The sequence below is a fragment of the Auxenochlorella protothecoides genome (assembly GCF_000733215.1).
Source record: "Auxenochlorella protothecoides strain 0710 unplaced genomic scaffold scaffold69, whole genome shotgun sequence".
Classification (NCBI taxonomy): Eukaryota; Viridiplantae; Chlorophyta; class Trebouxiophyceae; order Chlorellales; family Chlorellaceae; genus Auxenochlorella; species Auxenochlorella protothecoides.
In genome coordinates, this window is record NW_011934426.1 from 34,761 (window position 1) to 49,094 (window position 14,334).

General features: G+C 65.7%; 4 protein-coding genes across 4 annotated transcripts; 2 read left to right on the plus strand and 2 right to left on the minus strand.

Annotated features, from left to right (window-relative positions):
• Nucleotides 1-1,631: 1,631 nt before the first annotated feature.
• F751_5715 (hypothetical protein) lies at nt 1,632-1,862 on the plus strand (the record flags this gene model as incomplete). Its single annotated transcript, XM_011403205.1, has 1 exon — nt 1,632-1,862. One exon carries the CDS (start codon nt 1,632-1,634, stop codon nt 1,860-1,862), a length of 231 nt encoding a protein of 76 aa, XP_011401507.1.
• On the minus strand, nt 1,725-2,444 carry F751_5716 (hypothetical protein; the record flags this gene model as incomplete). The annotated part of the gene is made up of 2 exons (XM_011403206.1): nt 1,725-1,810; nt 2,267-2,444. The coding sequence occupies 2 exons, from the start codon at nt 2,442-2,444 to the stop codon at nt 1,725-1,727; spliced, it is 264 nt and encodes an 87-aa protein (XP_011401508.1).
• Nucleotides 2,445-4,313: 1,869 nt separating this feature from the next.
• Nucleotides 4,314-11,792, plus strand: F751_5717 (Alpha-glucan water dikinase, chloroplastic; the record flags this gene model as incomplete). Its single annotated transcript, XM_011403207.1, has 16 exons — nt 4,314-4,414; nt 5,392-5,515; nt 5,591-5,752; nt 5,852-6,047; nt 6,186-6,541; nt 6,826-6,927; nt 7,093-7,575; nt 7,931-8,053; nt 8,278-8,332; nt 8,464-8,532; nt 8,711-9,000; nt 9,391-9,926; nt 10,185-10,311; nt 10,599-10,850; nt 10,978-11,490; nt 11,709-11,792. The coding sequence occupies 16 exons, from the start codon at nt 4,314-4,316 to the stop codon at nt 11,790-11,792; spliced, it is 3,573 nt and encodes a 1,190-aa protein (XP_011401509.1).
• Nucleotides 11,793-12,350: 558 nt separating this feature from the next.
• Nucleotides 12,351-13,950, minus strand: F751_5718 (hypothetical protein; the record flags this gene model as incomplete). The annotated part of the gene is made up of 3 exons (XM_011403208.1): nt 12,351-12,757; nt 13,007-13,226; nt 13,414-13,950. The coding sequence occupies 3 exons, from the start codon at nt 13,948-13,950 to the stop codon at nt 12,351-12,353; spliced, it is 1,164 nt and encodes a 387-aa protein (XP_011401510.1).
• Between the last annotated feature and the right edge of the window lie 384 nt (nt 13,951-14,334).

The window sequence follows — 14,334 nt, forward strand, 5'->3', positions numbered from 1 at the left end:
GGGGATTTTTTGGCTGAAAGGATTGGAACCTTCTTCGAGGGAGGGGGGCACGTTTTCCTCGAAGGTGATGCTGGGGGTATCATTGATCGAGGGGATGGGACCTTTCGTGGTGGAAGAGGTGATGCCTTCATTGGTTGAGGAGATGGGGCCTTGTGTGATGCAAGGCTCGTGGACTTCCTCGGTGGAGGGGGTGGAGACTCTGTTGGCAGAGGTGGCGGGGACTTCTTTGGCGGAGCGGGTGGGGATTCTGTGGGCGGAGGAGGGTGCAGACTTCATCGGTGAAGGAGGCGGTGGCAAAATGAATGGAGGGGGGGGTAATTCAGTAGGAGGAGGGCTGAGAAACTTCTTTGGCGGAGGTGGTGGAGACTCTGTCGGCAGAGGTGGCGGGGACTTCTTCGGTGGAGGTGGTGGGGACGTCATTGGCGGAGGTGGTGGAGACTCTGTCGGCAGAGGTGGCGGGGACTTCTTTGGTGGAGGTGGTGGGGACGTCATTGGCGGAGGTGGTGGAGACTCTGTCGGCGGCCTGCCAGCATGAGACACTTGACGGTCAGAAAACAAGATGAGTTATTCAAAACATCTAGAAAATGGCAGTCAGACCGTTGCTTTCCATATTTTTCCAAGGGTGGTAGTGCTGCAAAATGGCTTTGCTTGGAGCCTTAACGGCACAAGCTTTGGGATAGCGGTGGCCAGCTTTGCTCCAGCTTGATAGGAGAGCTCTTTCTAGGTAGCAGTGGCTGCGAGCTTGCGAAAGGAGGCAGATGTTGCTTTTTTGCCTGGCGTACGCGATGGCGTTTTTGACAGTGACAGCGGTGGCTTTTTGGATTGGGGAAGTGAGCTTTTTCTTCGTGGAGGAGGCGACCTCCTTGCTGTGGGTGTTGGTGCAGTCCTCTTGGTGAGCTTGGAAGACATCTTGGATACTGGTTGCCGGGTGATCTTTGTTGTGGGAGGTGATGCCTTTTTTGACGTGGAAGGCGCTGGTTTCCTTGTTGAGGGAGACGCATGCATCTTTTGTGCACAAGGTGGGGATTTTTTGGCTGAAAGGATTGGAACCTTCTTCGAGGGAGGGGGGCACGTTTTCCTCGAAGGTGATGCTGGGGGTATCATTGATCGAGGGGATGGGACCTTTCGTGGTGGAAGAGGTGATGCCTTCATTGGTTGAGGAGATGGGGCCTTTTGTGATGCAAGGCTCGTGGACTTCCTCGGTGGAGGGGGTGGAGACTCTGTTGGCAGAGGTGGCGGGGACTTCTTTGGCGGAGCGGGTGGGGATTCTGTGGGCGGAGAGGGTGCAGACTTCATCGGTGAAGGAGGCGGTGGCAAAATGAATGGAGGGGGGGGTAATTCAGTAGGAGGAGGGCTGAGAAACTTCTTTGGCGGAGGTGGGTGGAGACTCTGTCGGCAGAGGTGGCGGGGACTTCTTTGGTGGAGGTGGTGGGGACGTCATTGGCGGAGGTGGTGGAGACTCTGTCGGCGGAGGTGGCGGGGACTTCTTTGGTGGAGGTGGTGGGGACATCATTGGCGGAGGTGGTGGAGACTCCGTCGGCGGAGGTGGTGGAGACTTCATTGGCGGAGGGGGTGGGGATTCTGTGGGCGGAGGGGGTGAAGACTTCATCGGTGAAGGAGGCGGTGGCAACATGAATGGAGGGGGGGTGGACTCAGTAGGCGGAGGGCTGAGAGACTTCTTGGGTGGAGGAGGTGGTGATTCGGTGGGCGGAGGGGGTGGGAACTCAGTCGATGAAAAATATGGCGACATCAGTGGTGGGATCTGTTCGTGTGAGGTAGGTATTGGCTTTCTCAATGGAGAGGAAGGTGCCTGCTGTGCCAAGGGAGGTGGTGACTCTGGGGATGGGAAAGGGTCTGTCTGATTTGATGGTGGAAGGGGAGATGATGGATGGCCTGATGGTGGTGGACTTGTGTATGCAGGTGGAAGTCTGTGGCTGGAGTTGGCAGGAGGGAGAAGGTCTGGCAAGGATGGCTGTCGCAGGGACAGTGGGGCAATGGTGAGCGGTGAATTAGGTGTCTGTACATGAGAGGGTGGAGTTGGTGGCGCCCGGACATCCAGGATGACGGTCTCTGTTGTCTTGAGATTCGACAGCTGGCACACTTGGTTCCCTGACAGGTTGTTGCACACGAAGTTGTCGCCGGTGTTGTTATTACCGATATTATAATTGCCTCTGTTCCCATTCCCTGCACATGAGAGGCGATGGACATGGCTCAGAGAGATGCAATCTCGGAAGATGTTCATCGTGTCCTTGACCGCACCACTCACCCCGGTTCTTGATGCCTGTGTTGTTGTTGCCCCAGTTGACGCCTCCCTGGTTGCCTGTGCCCATTCCATCCACCGACGTCCAGAGTTTGGCGCACGACTTCACCCCGCGAGGAAGGCACTCGATGAAATGGTAGAAGTAGCATGGCTCGTCGTTTGTGGGGGTGCAAATCTTGGACATTCCGGGCAGGTACGTGCTGATGGGGAATGGGAAGGGCTTTCCTGGTCTGAGCTGTGGCTCATTCTCAAATCTCCTGGGCAAGGAGTACCCCATCTTGTAATATCCATGGTGCCTGGGAAAGGGAGAGTGGGGTTTGGGTGTTGAGGGTCATCATCAGATCCAGATGATGCTAGGGTCATATACACCCAGTGCATGTGATTGCGCAGGCATTGTTCCCAGTAAGGGTCGTGAACCAGTCACACCGCACCGCTGATGTATACCTATGGCAAGCAGCCCGACTTACCGGCAGAAGGAGCCTTGGTCTACACGACTGACCAAGTACAGGGTGCCTCCAACCCTGCAGGGGAATAGGACGACCTCCTTTGACGCCATGCAACAAGAGGTCATCGACGAGGTGCCCTGCATTGGGTGCAACAACATGGGAAAGAACATCTCAGCCAAGATGAAGAACTTACTCAATCGTGGGAAGGCTGAACATTCCGATTCTGGGATCACAGTCGGCCTACAGTGGGAACTGAGGTGGTGTCAGTGCATCCTCCGAGCTGGGAATCAGCTTGTCATCGAAGCCATGTTGTGCGTTTTTTGCTTGTTCCGTAGAAATGAGACTTACTTGAGCGACAGGGGATGCAGCAAGTACGATGAGCAATACCAAGTGCACTAAAAGCAGAGCAACCGGTCGCGACATCGGCGTCGTTGGGATGCACGCCGTGGGAGCTGGCTTACTTTGGATTAAAGGGTTATCAAGCTCAGCTTCGATGTGACAGAAAATCTTCATTGGGAACGGCTACACGACATGTTCTCCGTGGCATCTCAAGCAGGACTTTGCGGAAAGACCGCGGCGCGGGACCCACACCTGGCGGAACATATGCCCGTGGCTCAACCACCACATCCGATCACCACGGACGTCATTCCCGATCCGCAGCGCCTTTGTACCTTACAGATCTGAAGCTACTAAGATTCTAGAGTATGTTGAGTGTGAGCGGTAAATTCTCTCAGGGTTGTGGGTAATGCAAATTACATCCATTTCGATTCTCTCGCTCGCCATGCGGCAGGTGGCACCGGACCACGACCGGATCGACGTGCGGCGTATGCGGCGTATGCTTCGGGCGAGCCGAAGATATGCCGCTACCGGGCTTGCGCCGGTTGCACAGCTGCTTCCCGCAAGCGGGATCTGACTGGCGCAGTTGGTTGCCTCGATCGGCGAACCAGGGGCGGGGGGGTGGGAGGAAAGGAAGGGGAAGCAGGGGGTCCACCAAAAGCTGTGGGACGAAGTGCATTCGCAAAAAAGCACTTAGTCAGCATCAGCATGTTGGCCGCTCCGTTCACGTCGCGGTTGACGACGTTGACCTTGCAGCCCTTGTTCGTGCACCGCTTTGTGTCCCACAGTTCCGTCCACGACACCCCGCATCACTCCTACTGTACCAAACCCCCTCCTAAAACCCCCCCTTTTCCCGCAGGTGCCCGACCCACAAGACAGCTAGCACCGAGGTGCTGCTGTCGCGGGTCGTAAAGATCGTCCCAGACCTGCGAGAGGGCCTGGCCTGGCACAGGGACGGGAAGCCGTTCCGCAAGCTCCGGCACCAGGCCTAAGTCGGCAGGGAGCGGGCCATCACCCGGCTGGCGGAGCAGTTCCGCGCTCCCCCTGGCACGACTACAATTGTCGGCGTGGGCAACTGGTCGGCCCAGGACAGAGGGGGTACCATGCGGGGGCCCCCGCCGGGGCCCTGGATACGCTTCTTGCGGCGCCTGCGGCGGGTGTGCAGGGTGGTGGTGGTTGACGAGCACAGGTCATCAAAGCTGTGTTGCGCCTGTCACGCCACCCTGCACGCCCACCAGTACGTGCGGGTCCGCAATGGTGAGGAGAAGCTGATGGACGTGTGGGACACGAAGCGGTGCACGAACAAGGCCTACAAGGTCAACGTCGTGAACCGCGACGTCAACGGAGCGGCCAACATCCTGATGCTAGCCAAGTGCTTTTTTGAGAATGCACTTCGTCCCACTGCATTTGGTGGACCCCCTGCTTCCCCTTCTCCCGCCCTCCCACCCCCTCTGGTTCGCCATTAGAGGCAACCAACTGCGCCAGTCAGATCCCGCTTGCGGGAAGCAGCTGTGCAACCGGCGCAAGCCCGGTAGCGGCATATCTTCGGCTCGTGCGAAGCATACGCCGCCCACGTCCTCTGCATTACATTTTCGCTTTGCCGGATAGATATCACTGTTATTGATCGCGTCAAGCTCTAGCCTAATCGTTTACGGGGCAAACCGTGAACCCCTGCACCCACCACGCGCGCCATCCGCAAGAAGATCCGTCAGCCAGCAGCTGGCCGATCACCGCATGTCAACATCGAATTCACATCCCTCGATGGCTTGCCAGGCAGGGGCCGGGCTGCAGGCCAGAGATCGGAGCGGGCTGGCGAGTGCTAGCGGGTGGGGTTTTACAGCCAGGTGAGCTCGTGTCGCGCTTTGCTGGAAGCACCATGGATTTCCAACTGGGATGTTATTTCCTGTCATGCTGTTGAAGAGTGAATAGTATCCGCTCGTCCGTGTCTGCGTGCGGTCGGTGCACGCACGTTGGCAGGTATGATGGGGAGGAGGGCTTCTCTGCCATCCTACCCTCAACCATATGCAGGGCCCCCGGTCTGACACGGCACAGCTACCACGCAAAAGGTGGGCCCCTGATCTTGTGTGTGAAGACTGGTGATCAAGGCCAGGAGTGCTGCTGGGCGGTGAATCCACCAGCTCACATGCACAGCATCCGTTGTGACCCGTCTACCGTGCGTGCCCTGGCCCCATCTTGCAACCCCTACACCCCCTCTCAAACCACCCCAGTCCAGACCCCTGGACGCTCCCTCGGCGGGCATGCCCGGCCAGGCCCGGGATCCCACTGCCGTGCCCCCGCGGCGGCGGCGGCCGCCACCGACGTCCCCCCTACCGCCGACGCGCAACGCAGCGAGCGCACGTTTGACATCCCCGGCGCCCGCGTGCGCGTGGAGGTGGTGACTCGGGCGCCCTGCGGCACCCAGGCCATCACCGTGGCCACCGACAAGCCCGGCAGCCTGCTGCTGCACTGGGGCGTGGAGGGTGGCGCAGGGTACGAGGGAGGCTGGCGCCTGCCCGGCCCCGGCGCCCGCCCGCCGCGCACGGTGCAGTACAAGCAGCGCGCGCTGCAGACGCGGTTCTCGCCCGCCGCCGACGGCGGGCAGGCCGTGTCGATTGAGCTGCCCGGTCCCGAGGCCTCCGACCGCCTGAACTTTGTGATCAAGAACGAGGGCATGGGGGAGTGGTACGACCTCAACGGCGCCAACTTCCAGGTGCAGCTGCGCGACGGCGGGGGGGGTGGCGCGGCCGCGCCCGCCGGCGACGTCCGCCCCGCCCTCCTCCCCGCCGACGCGGTGCCCAACCTGCCCCAGGAGCTGTGCGGCGTCTGGGCCTACCTGGCCTGGGAACGCGCCGGCTGCCCCGCGCGGAGCGGCGCCGAGGCCGACGCCGAGTACGACGCCGGCGTGGCCGAGCTGGTCCTGCTCCTGCGCCGCGGCGTCGGCCTGGACGAGCTGTGGGCCGTGGCCCGGGGTCAAGTGCCCTGGGCCCAGTTCCAGGCCGCGCTGGGTGGGGCAGTGAGCGGGGAGGACGCGGCGGCGGGGCGAGCCGAGGGGGCCCCGTCGCCGCCGGCGCCGGCGCCGCCTGCGCCCGCCGTGCCCGAACACCTGGTGGGCACCCAGGCGTACCTCCTCTGGGAGGCCGCAGGCAAGCCGGACGGCGCGGACTTTGGCGCCGACGCGCGGCGCGTGCTGCGCGAGCAGCTGGCCGCGGGCAGGTCGGTGCAGGAGCTGGAGCACGCGCTGGGTGCATCCCCGCCAGAGGCCTCGCAAACGGCCTCGCAGACGGGCGCACCGCCGGCGTCAGCGCCAGCGCCAGCGCAAACTTCGGAGGAGTCGGGCCTGGGCGCCTCGCGCGGAATGCGCAGCGTGGACCCCCTGGACCTGATCAAGCGCCCCGCGGCCGCACCGCTGCTGGCCGATGCGCGGCCCGGTGCCCAAGACTCGCCCCTGGCGCCCCTGGTCCGCGCGGCCGGGGAGGACGACGCAGTCTGCTGGCACAGGGTGAGTTTGTTTTGTGTGGGGGGATGGACTGAAGCGGTCCAGGGGTCTGTTTGTTGGTGGTCAAGCGAATGAGAGGGGCAGAATAGTGGGGCGGAGGACCTTCCCAGGTGCTGTTGGGCTCTTCAGAGCGCAGCTGATCCCCGCGTGCCGACGCCCGCCGCCACGCCAACGTCGCGCTCTGAGCCCCCTCTCCCCTCCGCGCACACATGTATACCTCGTCAGTCGCTGCCACCCCTCACACCTGCCCCCTCCCCCCCCCCCACTGCTCATCTCCTTCTCGGCAGACCTTCAACCTGGGGGATGGCGCGCAGCTGCTGGCCACGGTGCGGCGCCTCGGCGACCCCCATGCGCCCGCGGATGACTCACCAGAGCTGATGGTCGAGCTGGTCAGCGACGCGCCCGATGCGCTGGTCCTGCACTGGGGTGTGCGCGCGCGGGACGACGGCGCGGCCTGGCTGCCGCCCCCGCCGGGGCTGGCGGCGGGCGCGGGCGCGGGCCTGCTGGCCGGCGGCGAGGCCGCCGAGCTGGCCTTTGAGGGCGGCGCCGCGCAGGGCAGCGTGCTCAGCATGGACGGCGAAGAGCTGCCGCTGCAGCGCGCGCGCGTGCCCGTCCCCGTCGACGCCGACCTTGCGGCGCTGGCCTTCGTCCTGCGCTCCCGCGATGGCAGCCGCTGGTGGCGCGACGGCGGCGGCGACTTCCGCGTGCCCCTGCCCACGGGAGACGGCGGCGGCGCGGGAGAGGGCGCCCCGGACGCCGCCTCGGGGAATCCGCTGTTGCAGGACTCGGTGGCCCGCGCCATAGTGGAGGCGGAGGCCACGCCCGCCTGGACCCTGATGCACCGCTTCAACCGCGCCTCGGACCTGCTGGAGCAGGTCGCGGCCGGCGGGGTTGAGGACGTGGAGGGGAGCCTGGCCCGCATCTACGTCTGGCTGCGCTACTCCTCCATCCGCCAGCTGACCTGGCAGCGCAACTACAATACCCAGCCCCGCATCCTGGGCGCCGCGCAGGAGAGGCTGACCCACACCATCGCCAAGGTGATTGAGAGGGGTGGAGTGTTTTGTGTGCAAGGGGGAGAAAGGGGGAGGGGCTGGTGTGGGGTTGGGGTTCGCAGTAGGTGAGAGGGTCAAGAGGGTCTGCAGTGTGACGGGCACGAGGGAGTAGTCTTTGGCCAGGCCTGCGCAGGTGTTTGTCACGTCGTGAGAAGTACGGGAAGTGCACCCTCTAGTGTACCTGAGAGGAGAAGGATGAGGTCTTTGACTTTTCCACTGGGTCAGGATGCGAGGCTGACTGCAGGCACCGGCTGTCAGATCACTGTGGACCTCCTCTGCTTGGTGGAGCGCCCACCCCATCAGACATCCAACTCCCTCTCTCCCTCCCAACACCTGGCAGGTCTACTCCAAGACGAGCGGGATGTCCCAGGAGTGGGCGCGCCTGCTTTTGACCACGGTGGGCCGGGGCGGCAACGCCCAGGCTGTGCGCGACGACATCCTGCACATCATGCACCGCAACCACGTGAGCAGTGCTTTTGGGGTGGTGGTGGGTTGAGGAGGGGTAGAATAGAAAGGGTGGGGGCAATCGGAGGGGAAGTGAGATGAGTTGCCCGGCTTGGGGGTGACTTCTCAGGGGCTGGGTATAACTGGGTGCCTGTTGGGGTCTGCAGGGTCGGCAGCAGGATCGCTGCTGCCCCATCGTGTCACTGTCTCCCCTTCGACACGCCCTCTTCGCCCTGCGCGCAGATCCCCGAGAAGGGCGGCACGTGGATGGAGCAGTGGCACCAGAAGCTGCACAACAGTGAGGGGGCTTGGGGATTGTAATATGGGTAGCGAGGGGCTGACAACCTGAGTGATCACTTCATGTGCGCATGCCTCCCCACTTCACATGCCTGCCCATCCACTCCCGCCCACCCCAACACACCTCGCCAGACACCACGCCCGACGACGTGCCCATCTGCGAGGCGTACCTCGCCTTCCTCGAGTCCGGCGGCGACCAGGGTGAGCTGGTGTGGCGAGGGTGGCATGGAGTTTACCATACGAATCTCAGGACGGTGCAGGGCTGGCGACGTTCCTGGCACGCGCCCCTGGCGCCAGCAGCATGTCAACACCCGTCACATGACGGAGCGATCAGGTTCTGACATGACACCCACCCTCCCACTGTCAAACCACCCTCCAGGCACCTACTGGCGCGTGCTGGCGGACGCCGGAGTCACGCGCCAGCGCCTGGAGTCCTTTGATCGCCCCATCACTGTCGACCCGCAGTTCTTCGGCGACCGGCGCGACGCGCTGCTGGCCGACTTCCGCGCCTATCTCAAGGTCCTCAAGGCGGTGCACTCCGGTGCGGACTTGCAGGCCAGCGCCAGCGCGGCCGCGCGCATCGTGCCCGCCGCGGCCAAGGCGCCGCTGGGCTACGCGCTGGCGCACGCCGGCACGGGAGGCTCGGCCCTGGCCTTGGTGGAGGCGGCGGTGGAGGCGCGCACCGAGCTGGCGGCGGGCGGGGCCCTGGCCTCGGGGCGCGAGGCGCTGTACCTGGACCTGGCGCTGGAGGCGACGGCGCGCGCCGGCGCGGAGCGCGGCGCGGGCGCGGCGGGGTCCGCCGCCGCGGCCCTGATCGCTCCCCTGCTCCAGAACCTGGCGCTGTCCGTGGCTGATAACGAGGAGGTGTGCCACTGCCTCAAGGCCTGGCTGGCGCTGCCGGCGGGCCTTCGCGGCGGCGGCCGCGCAGCCCGCGACGACGCGCTGCAGGCGACGGCGGTGCTGGACCGCGCCCGCCGCGCCGTGGCAGCGCTGTCCGACCGCGTCGTGACCACGCTGGGCCCGCTGGGCGCCGCGCTGGGCGCCGCCTTTGGCGCCGAGGACTGGACGGTGCGGCTGTTCGCGGAGGAGGTGGTGCGCGCGGGCCCTGCCTTTGCGCTGTCCCTGGCGCTGTCGGCCGCGGAGCCTGGCCTGCGCGCCGCCGCGGAGCTGGGCGCCTGGCAGCTGGTGTCCCCCGGCGCGGCGCGCGGCGAGCTGGTCGCCGTGCCCTCGCTGCGCGAGGTGCAGGACCGCGCTTTCCCCCGCCCCACCGTGCTCCTGGCCTGGGAGGTGACGGGGGAGGAGGAGGTCCCCGCCGGGGTCGTGGCCCTGCTGTCCCCCGACGCCCCGGACGTGCTGTCCCACCTGGCCGTGCGCGCTCGCAACCTGGCCGTGCTCTTCGCCGCCTGCCACGACGCCGCGCCGCTGCGCGAGCTGGAGGCCCTGGAGGGCCGGGTGCTGGAGCTGGACAGCACGGCCGCGGGGGCGGTGACCTGGCAGGAGGCCGACGAGGAGGAGGTGGAGGGGGGCGGGGGGAGGGCCACACCGGCGGGTGTGGCCGCGGGGACCAAGAAGCTCACCCGCCCCACCACGCCCAAGTGAGTCGACTGGGAGCCTAGGACATGTTGTTTGGGGGAGGGGGCGTTCGTGCTGATTGCAGGAAGGGGGTGGGTTTTCGAGGAATTGGAGCGCGGGAGGGCGCGGCGATGCTTTGGATGGTATGCAGGGTGCCCATGACCTTGTCAAGCTGGCCTCTGGGGCTGCATTGCATACCAGGAAGCACACCCATGGCGCTCATACTACCTGGGTGCCAGATACCCCACATTCAACTCTGAACTTCCCACTTCCCCCCTCAGGTGGTGCGGCAAGTGGGTGCTGGGCATGGACGAGTTTAAGCAGGGGGTGGTGGGTGCCAAGAGCAACAACCTTGCGGGGCTGAGGGGGCGGCTGCCCGAGAGCATTCAGCTCCCCGCCTCTGTGACGGTGGGTGCGACGCAGGGGGTCTTGTGCCTGGCGGAGAATGTTTCCGTAAGAGTGGGGGTGCTGATGGCTGGGGCCTTGCATCACTGACCTGGGGCAGGGGGGTGTGCAGTCCAGTGTCCTTACCCGGCCTCTGGGGCTTCAAATCAGACAGCCCTTGGTGCTGGGGTCTGGGTGGTTGAAACTGATCACTGGAATGTGGAAGTGTTCGTCCTCCCCCTTCCATTTGTGGGTGTGCGATCGATCTATGATTGCCTTCCCCCCCCCCCCTCCCCTGATCTTACTCACAGATCCCGTTTGGGTCCTTTGAAAAAGCGCTGGAGAGCCGGGAGAATAGGGAGCTGGCCAAGCAGATCCGCGCCGCAGTGTCCTCGGTCACCCCCCACAGCCCTGGCCCGGCCCTGGCGCGGTGCCGCGACCTGGTGAACCAGGTCGCCGTGCCCTCCGCCCTGCGCAAGGAGCTGGAGGCGGGCATGCGCGCCGCGGGCATCCCCGTGCCGCAGAACGAGGAGCGGTGGGAGGCCGCCCTGTGCGCGCTCAAGGTGGAGTATTGGTTGGATGGAAGGGAGTGTGGACCTGGGGAAAGAAGAGTGATCGTCATGTGGGACACCCCTCCAGAGTCACCCCTCCCAAACCCACCCCCTCCTCCCAAACCGGCAAACCCAACAGGCGGTGTGGGCGTCCAAGTACAACGACCGCGCCTTCTACTCCTGCCGCAAGGTGGGCCTCCGCTTCGACGACGTGCGCATGGCGGTGCTGTGCCAGCGCGTCGTCCCCGTGCGCTACGCCTTTGTCATCCACACCGCCAACCCCGTCTCCGGCGACGCCGACGAGATCTACGCCGAGCTGGTCATCGGCCTGGGGGAGGCCATCGTCTCCGGCGCCGTCCCCGGCAGCGCGCTGGCCTTCTCCGCGCGGAAGGATGCGCTGGACGCGCCGCGCGTCCTGCTCTACCCCAGCAAGTCGCGGGCGCTGGTGGTGGCTGACTCGCTCATCCTGCGCTCCGACTCCAATGGCGAGGACCTGGAGGGCTACGCCGGCGCAGGGCTGTACGAATCGGTCACCGTGGACGCGACGCGCAGCGTGGTGGCAGACTACAGCGCAGATGACCTGCTGATGGACCCCGGGTTCCGGCGCCGCCTCATGACCGACGTGTGCCGCGTGGGCCTGGAGATCGAGCAGGTAATGGAGTGTGGAGGGGTTGAGGGTAGGAGGGAGGGAATTGGAGTGGTGTGTGTGAGGTGATCTGATGGTTGACGAGGCGGTGAGCACCGTGTACTGAGGATGTAGGGAGGTGGAGAGGAGGGAGAGACGCCGCTGGGCCTGCGTCAGGATCTTGGGCCTTCCGCACCAGGATACCCTGCCCAAGCAAGCCTTTTCCCCCTCACCCCCCCGCCCAGGCCCTGGGTTCGGCTCAGGACATCGAGGGGGTGGTGGGCAAGGATGGTGCGATCACGGTCGTCCAGACCAGGCCCCAGGTCTAGGTCGGTTCCTGAATGAAGTAGTACCGCGCCAATGCCGGCTTTGTCGCTGGAGACCTTTTGCCATGCCCCGGACTCTACTTCAACCTGGACACCTGTAAACTCGAAAAGCTCGCAACCAGATGTGATGCCGTTCAATAGGAGGAGGAAAACAGCAGCACCAAGTCGGAGGGTAGTCCTTGACAATTCTGGGTTTGAGCACAGCACCTCACCCGCAGCCAAAACTGCTATATCCCAATAAATCACTTTCCGTCATCGGTTCCGGAGCTCGATTTCCGGCATGTCTCAAACTGCGAGAGGTACCAGGTTCGATTCCTGGATGGTCCAGCAATCGGATCACGGGCCATTAGCTCATATGGTAGAGCGCTCGCTTAGCATGACACTGTTTTCGTTTTTGCCGTTGTGGTCGGCATGAGACTGCAGCAGGACCGGCTACTCGCGACCCGGGGCTGAGTTTGCGGACCAACTCTTGGGATAGCCGGCCATACCTCTGTCAGTCAGTGTTACAGTCACGCTCCGTGCAAGGCCCTTGCTCCCTTCCTCCGTCAGCACCCCACGCACTCAGCCACGGGCTCGCTCGCTGTAGGCATGTGCCATGCGTCTTGCCACAGACTTGGCCAGCGCTGCCAGCGTGTCTGACGTTGCCACCTGCGACGGCGCATCAAACTGCCCCTGCTCCATCCAGGGGGACGGCAGCGGGGCTTCCCAGCTGACATGGGGTGACGTGTCCCCTCGCTGCTCGTTCTGCGGGCCTGCATCCTCGCCAGATGGCAACCCCACGTCATTGAGGAGAGGGGCGTCGCCCTCGTCGTCCAAAAAGGGGTCGCCGTCGCCATCGTTATCCATGAGCGGCAGGCTACCGTCACCGCCCCGCCCCAGCGGCAGGCGCTCCTCCAGGTGCCTGCAGGCCAGGCTGCAGCGCCACAGTGCGTCAGAGTCCAGGCACATCGAGTCCAGCGCCGCCCGGCCTTGGAGGTTGGGAGTGCGGGGACGATGCCGGAGTGAGAAGGCGGAGACTGGGAGGCATTCGCGGAGGTGCGAAGGTGGGCCGGCAGCATCCGGGGCGACAGCTCATCCCCCTGGAACCTTTGCTGACGGAGGACCATCGTCACTGCAGGCCCAGCTCACGGATGTTGCTTCGCGGATCTCCACCGCGCCTTGAACCCCTCTCACCGACACACACCCAACCCCTACATACTACACACCCCTGGGCTCACTGAGGTCCCGATGCTGGAGCAGGTGCTTGAGGAGCGTCAGCGCCTCGTGCGCAAGCGTGGCCCTGGCATCGGGTCCCCAGTCCACCGCCGGGCCCTCGCCAGCACCGCCATCTGCCCTGTCACCCGCCGGGCCCTCACCACCGCCACCATTTGCTGGCCGGGCGAGCACGGCGGCATGGACCACTCGGGCCAGCGCCGGCGCGGCCCCGGCGTGGACCAGCTGCGCGGCGGCTTCCGGGCGGGGCGGCCAGGCGACGAGGAGGGCGGCCAGCGCCCCCAGCGCATCCGCGATCAGTGGGGCGGGGCGGCCGCCGGGGTCTAAGCACGCGAGCCAGGCGGGGCCCAGGGGGTCTGACCCCGGCTGCGCCGCCTCGCCCGTGCCATCCTGGGTGCCGCCCGCCGAGCACCCCCAGCGCGGCGTCCAGTGCAGTGCCGAGCTCCGGGTCCAGCAGGGCGCGGCCGAGCAATGAGAGGGCTGCGGGCGCGGCGGCGCGTCCAGCCAGCATCCTCGCCAGCAGGCCCCCCGTCAGCAGCTCCGACAGGACCCTGGCGGGGCCTGCTCCCTGCCCCGCGGCCAGCGTGTGCTCGACCAGGGCGGCAAGGAAGGACGCGGCGGCCGCCAGCAGCGCCTCGGCGGGCGGCACACGCCGCGGGCTGGGAGCCTCGCCGGCCGGCGTTTCATCTGCATCGGCGGCGTCGGCGGCGTCGGCAACGGCGCTCACCCTCTCCGCCATCCCGGCGGCGGCCAGGCCTAGGCCGCTCAGACCCCCACGCAGGCTCGACCCGGCGCAGCTCGCGGCCGCGCGGAACTCGGGCAGGTGGAGGCCGGGGGGCCGAGTGCCGAGGTCCTCGACGCACGCCTCCAGGCCTCCAGCCTCCGGGTCGGCGGCGATCGGCGCGTTGCCGTCCAGCAGGTCCAGCACGACCGTGCCGACGGTCAGCATGGCCGCCAGCATGCGACAGCGCAGCGCGGCGGCGCGGGGGTGAGTCAGCGGGTGCGCGCAGGCTGCCGCGTCCGCGGCCGCCTGCGCCGCCAGCGCGCGCGCCGCGCCGGCGGCACAGCAGTCCAGCGCCGCGGCCGCGGGGCGGGCCAGCGCCACCGCGCGCGTCAGCGCCGCAGCCAGCGGCGCGTATTCGGCCGCGTCCACCGTGCGCGCACGGCGCACGAGCGCGGGGAGCCCAGGGGACGGCGGTGAGGCCGCGGCGCCGCCCCCGGAGACCAGCAGCTGCATGGCGGTGGGGCACAGCGTCCACAGCAGGCCGGGGACCTGGCCTGCCTGGGGTGAGGAAGACTCTGGATCTACGCACCCCTCACCGTCCTCCGCTGC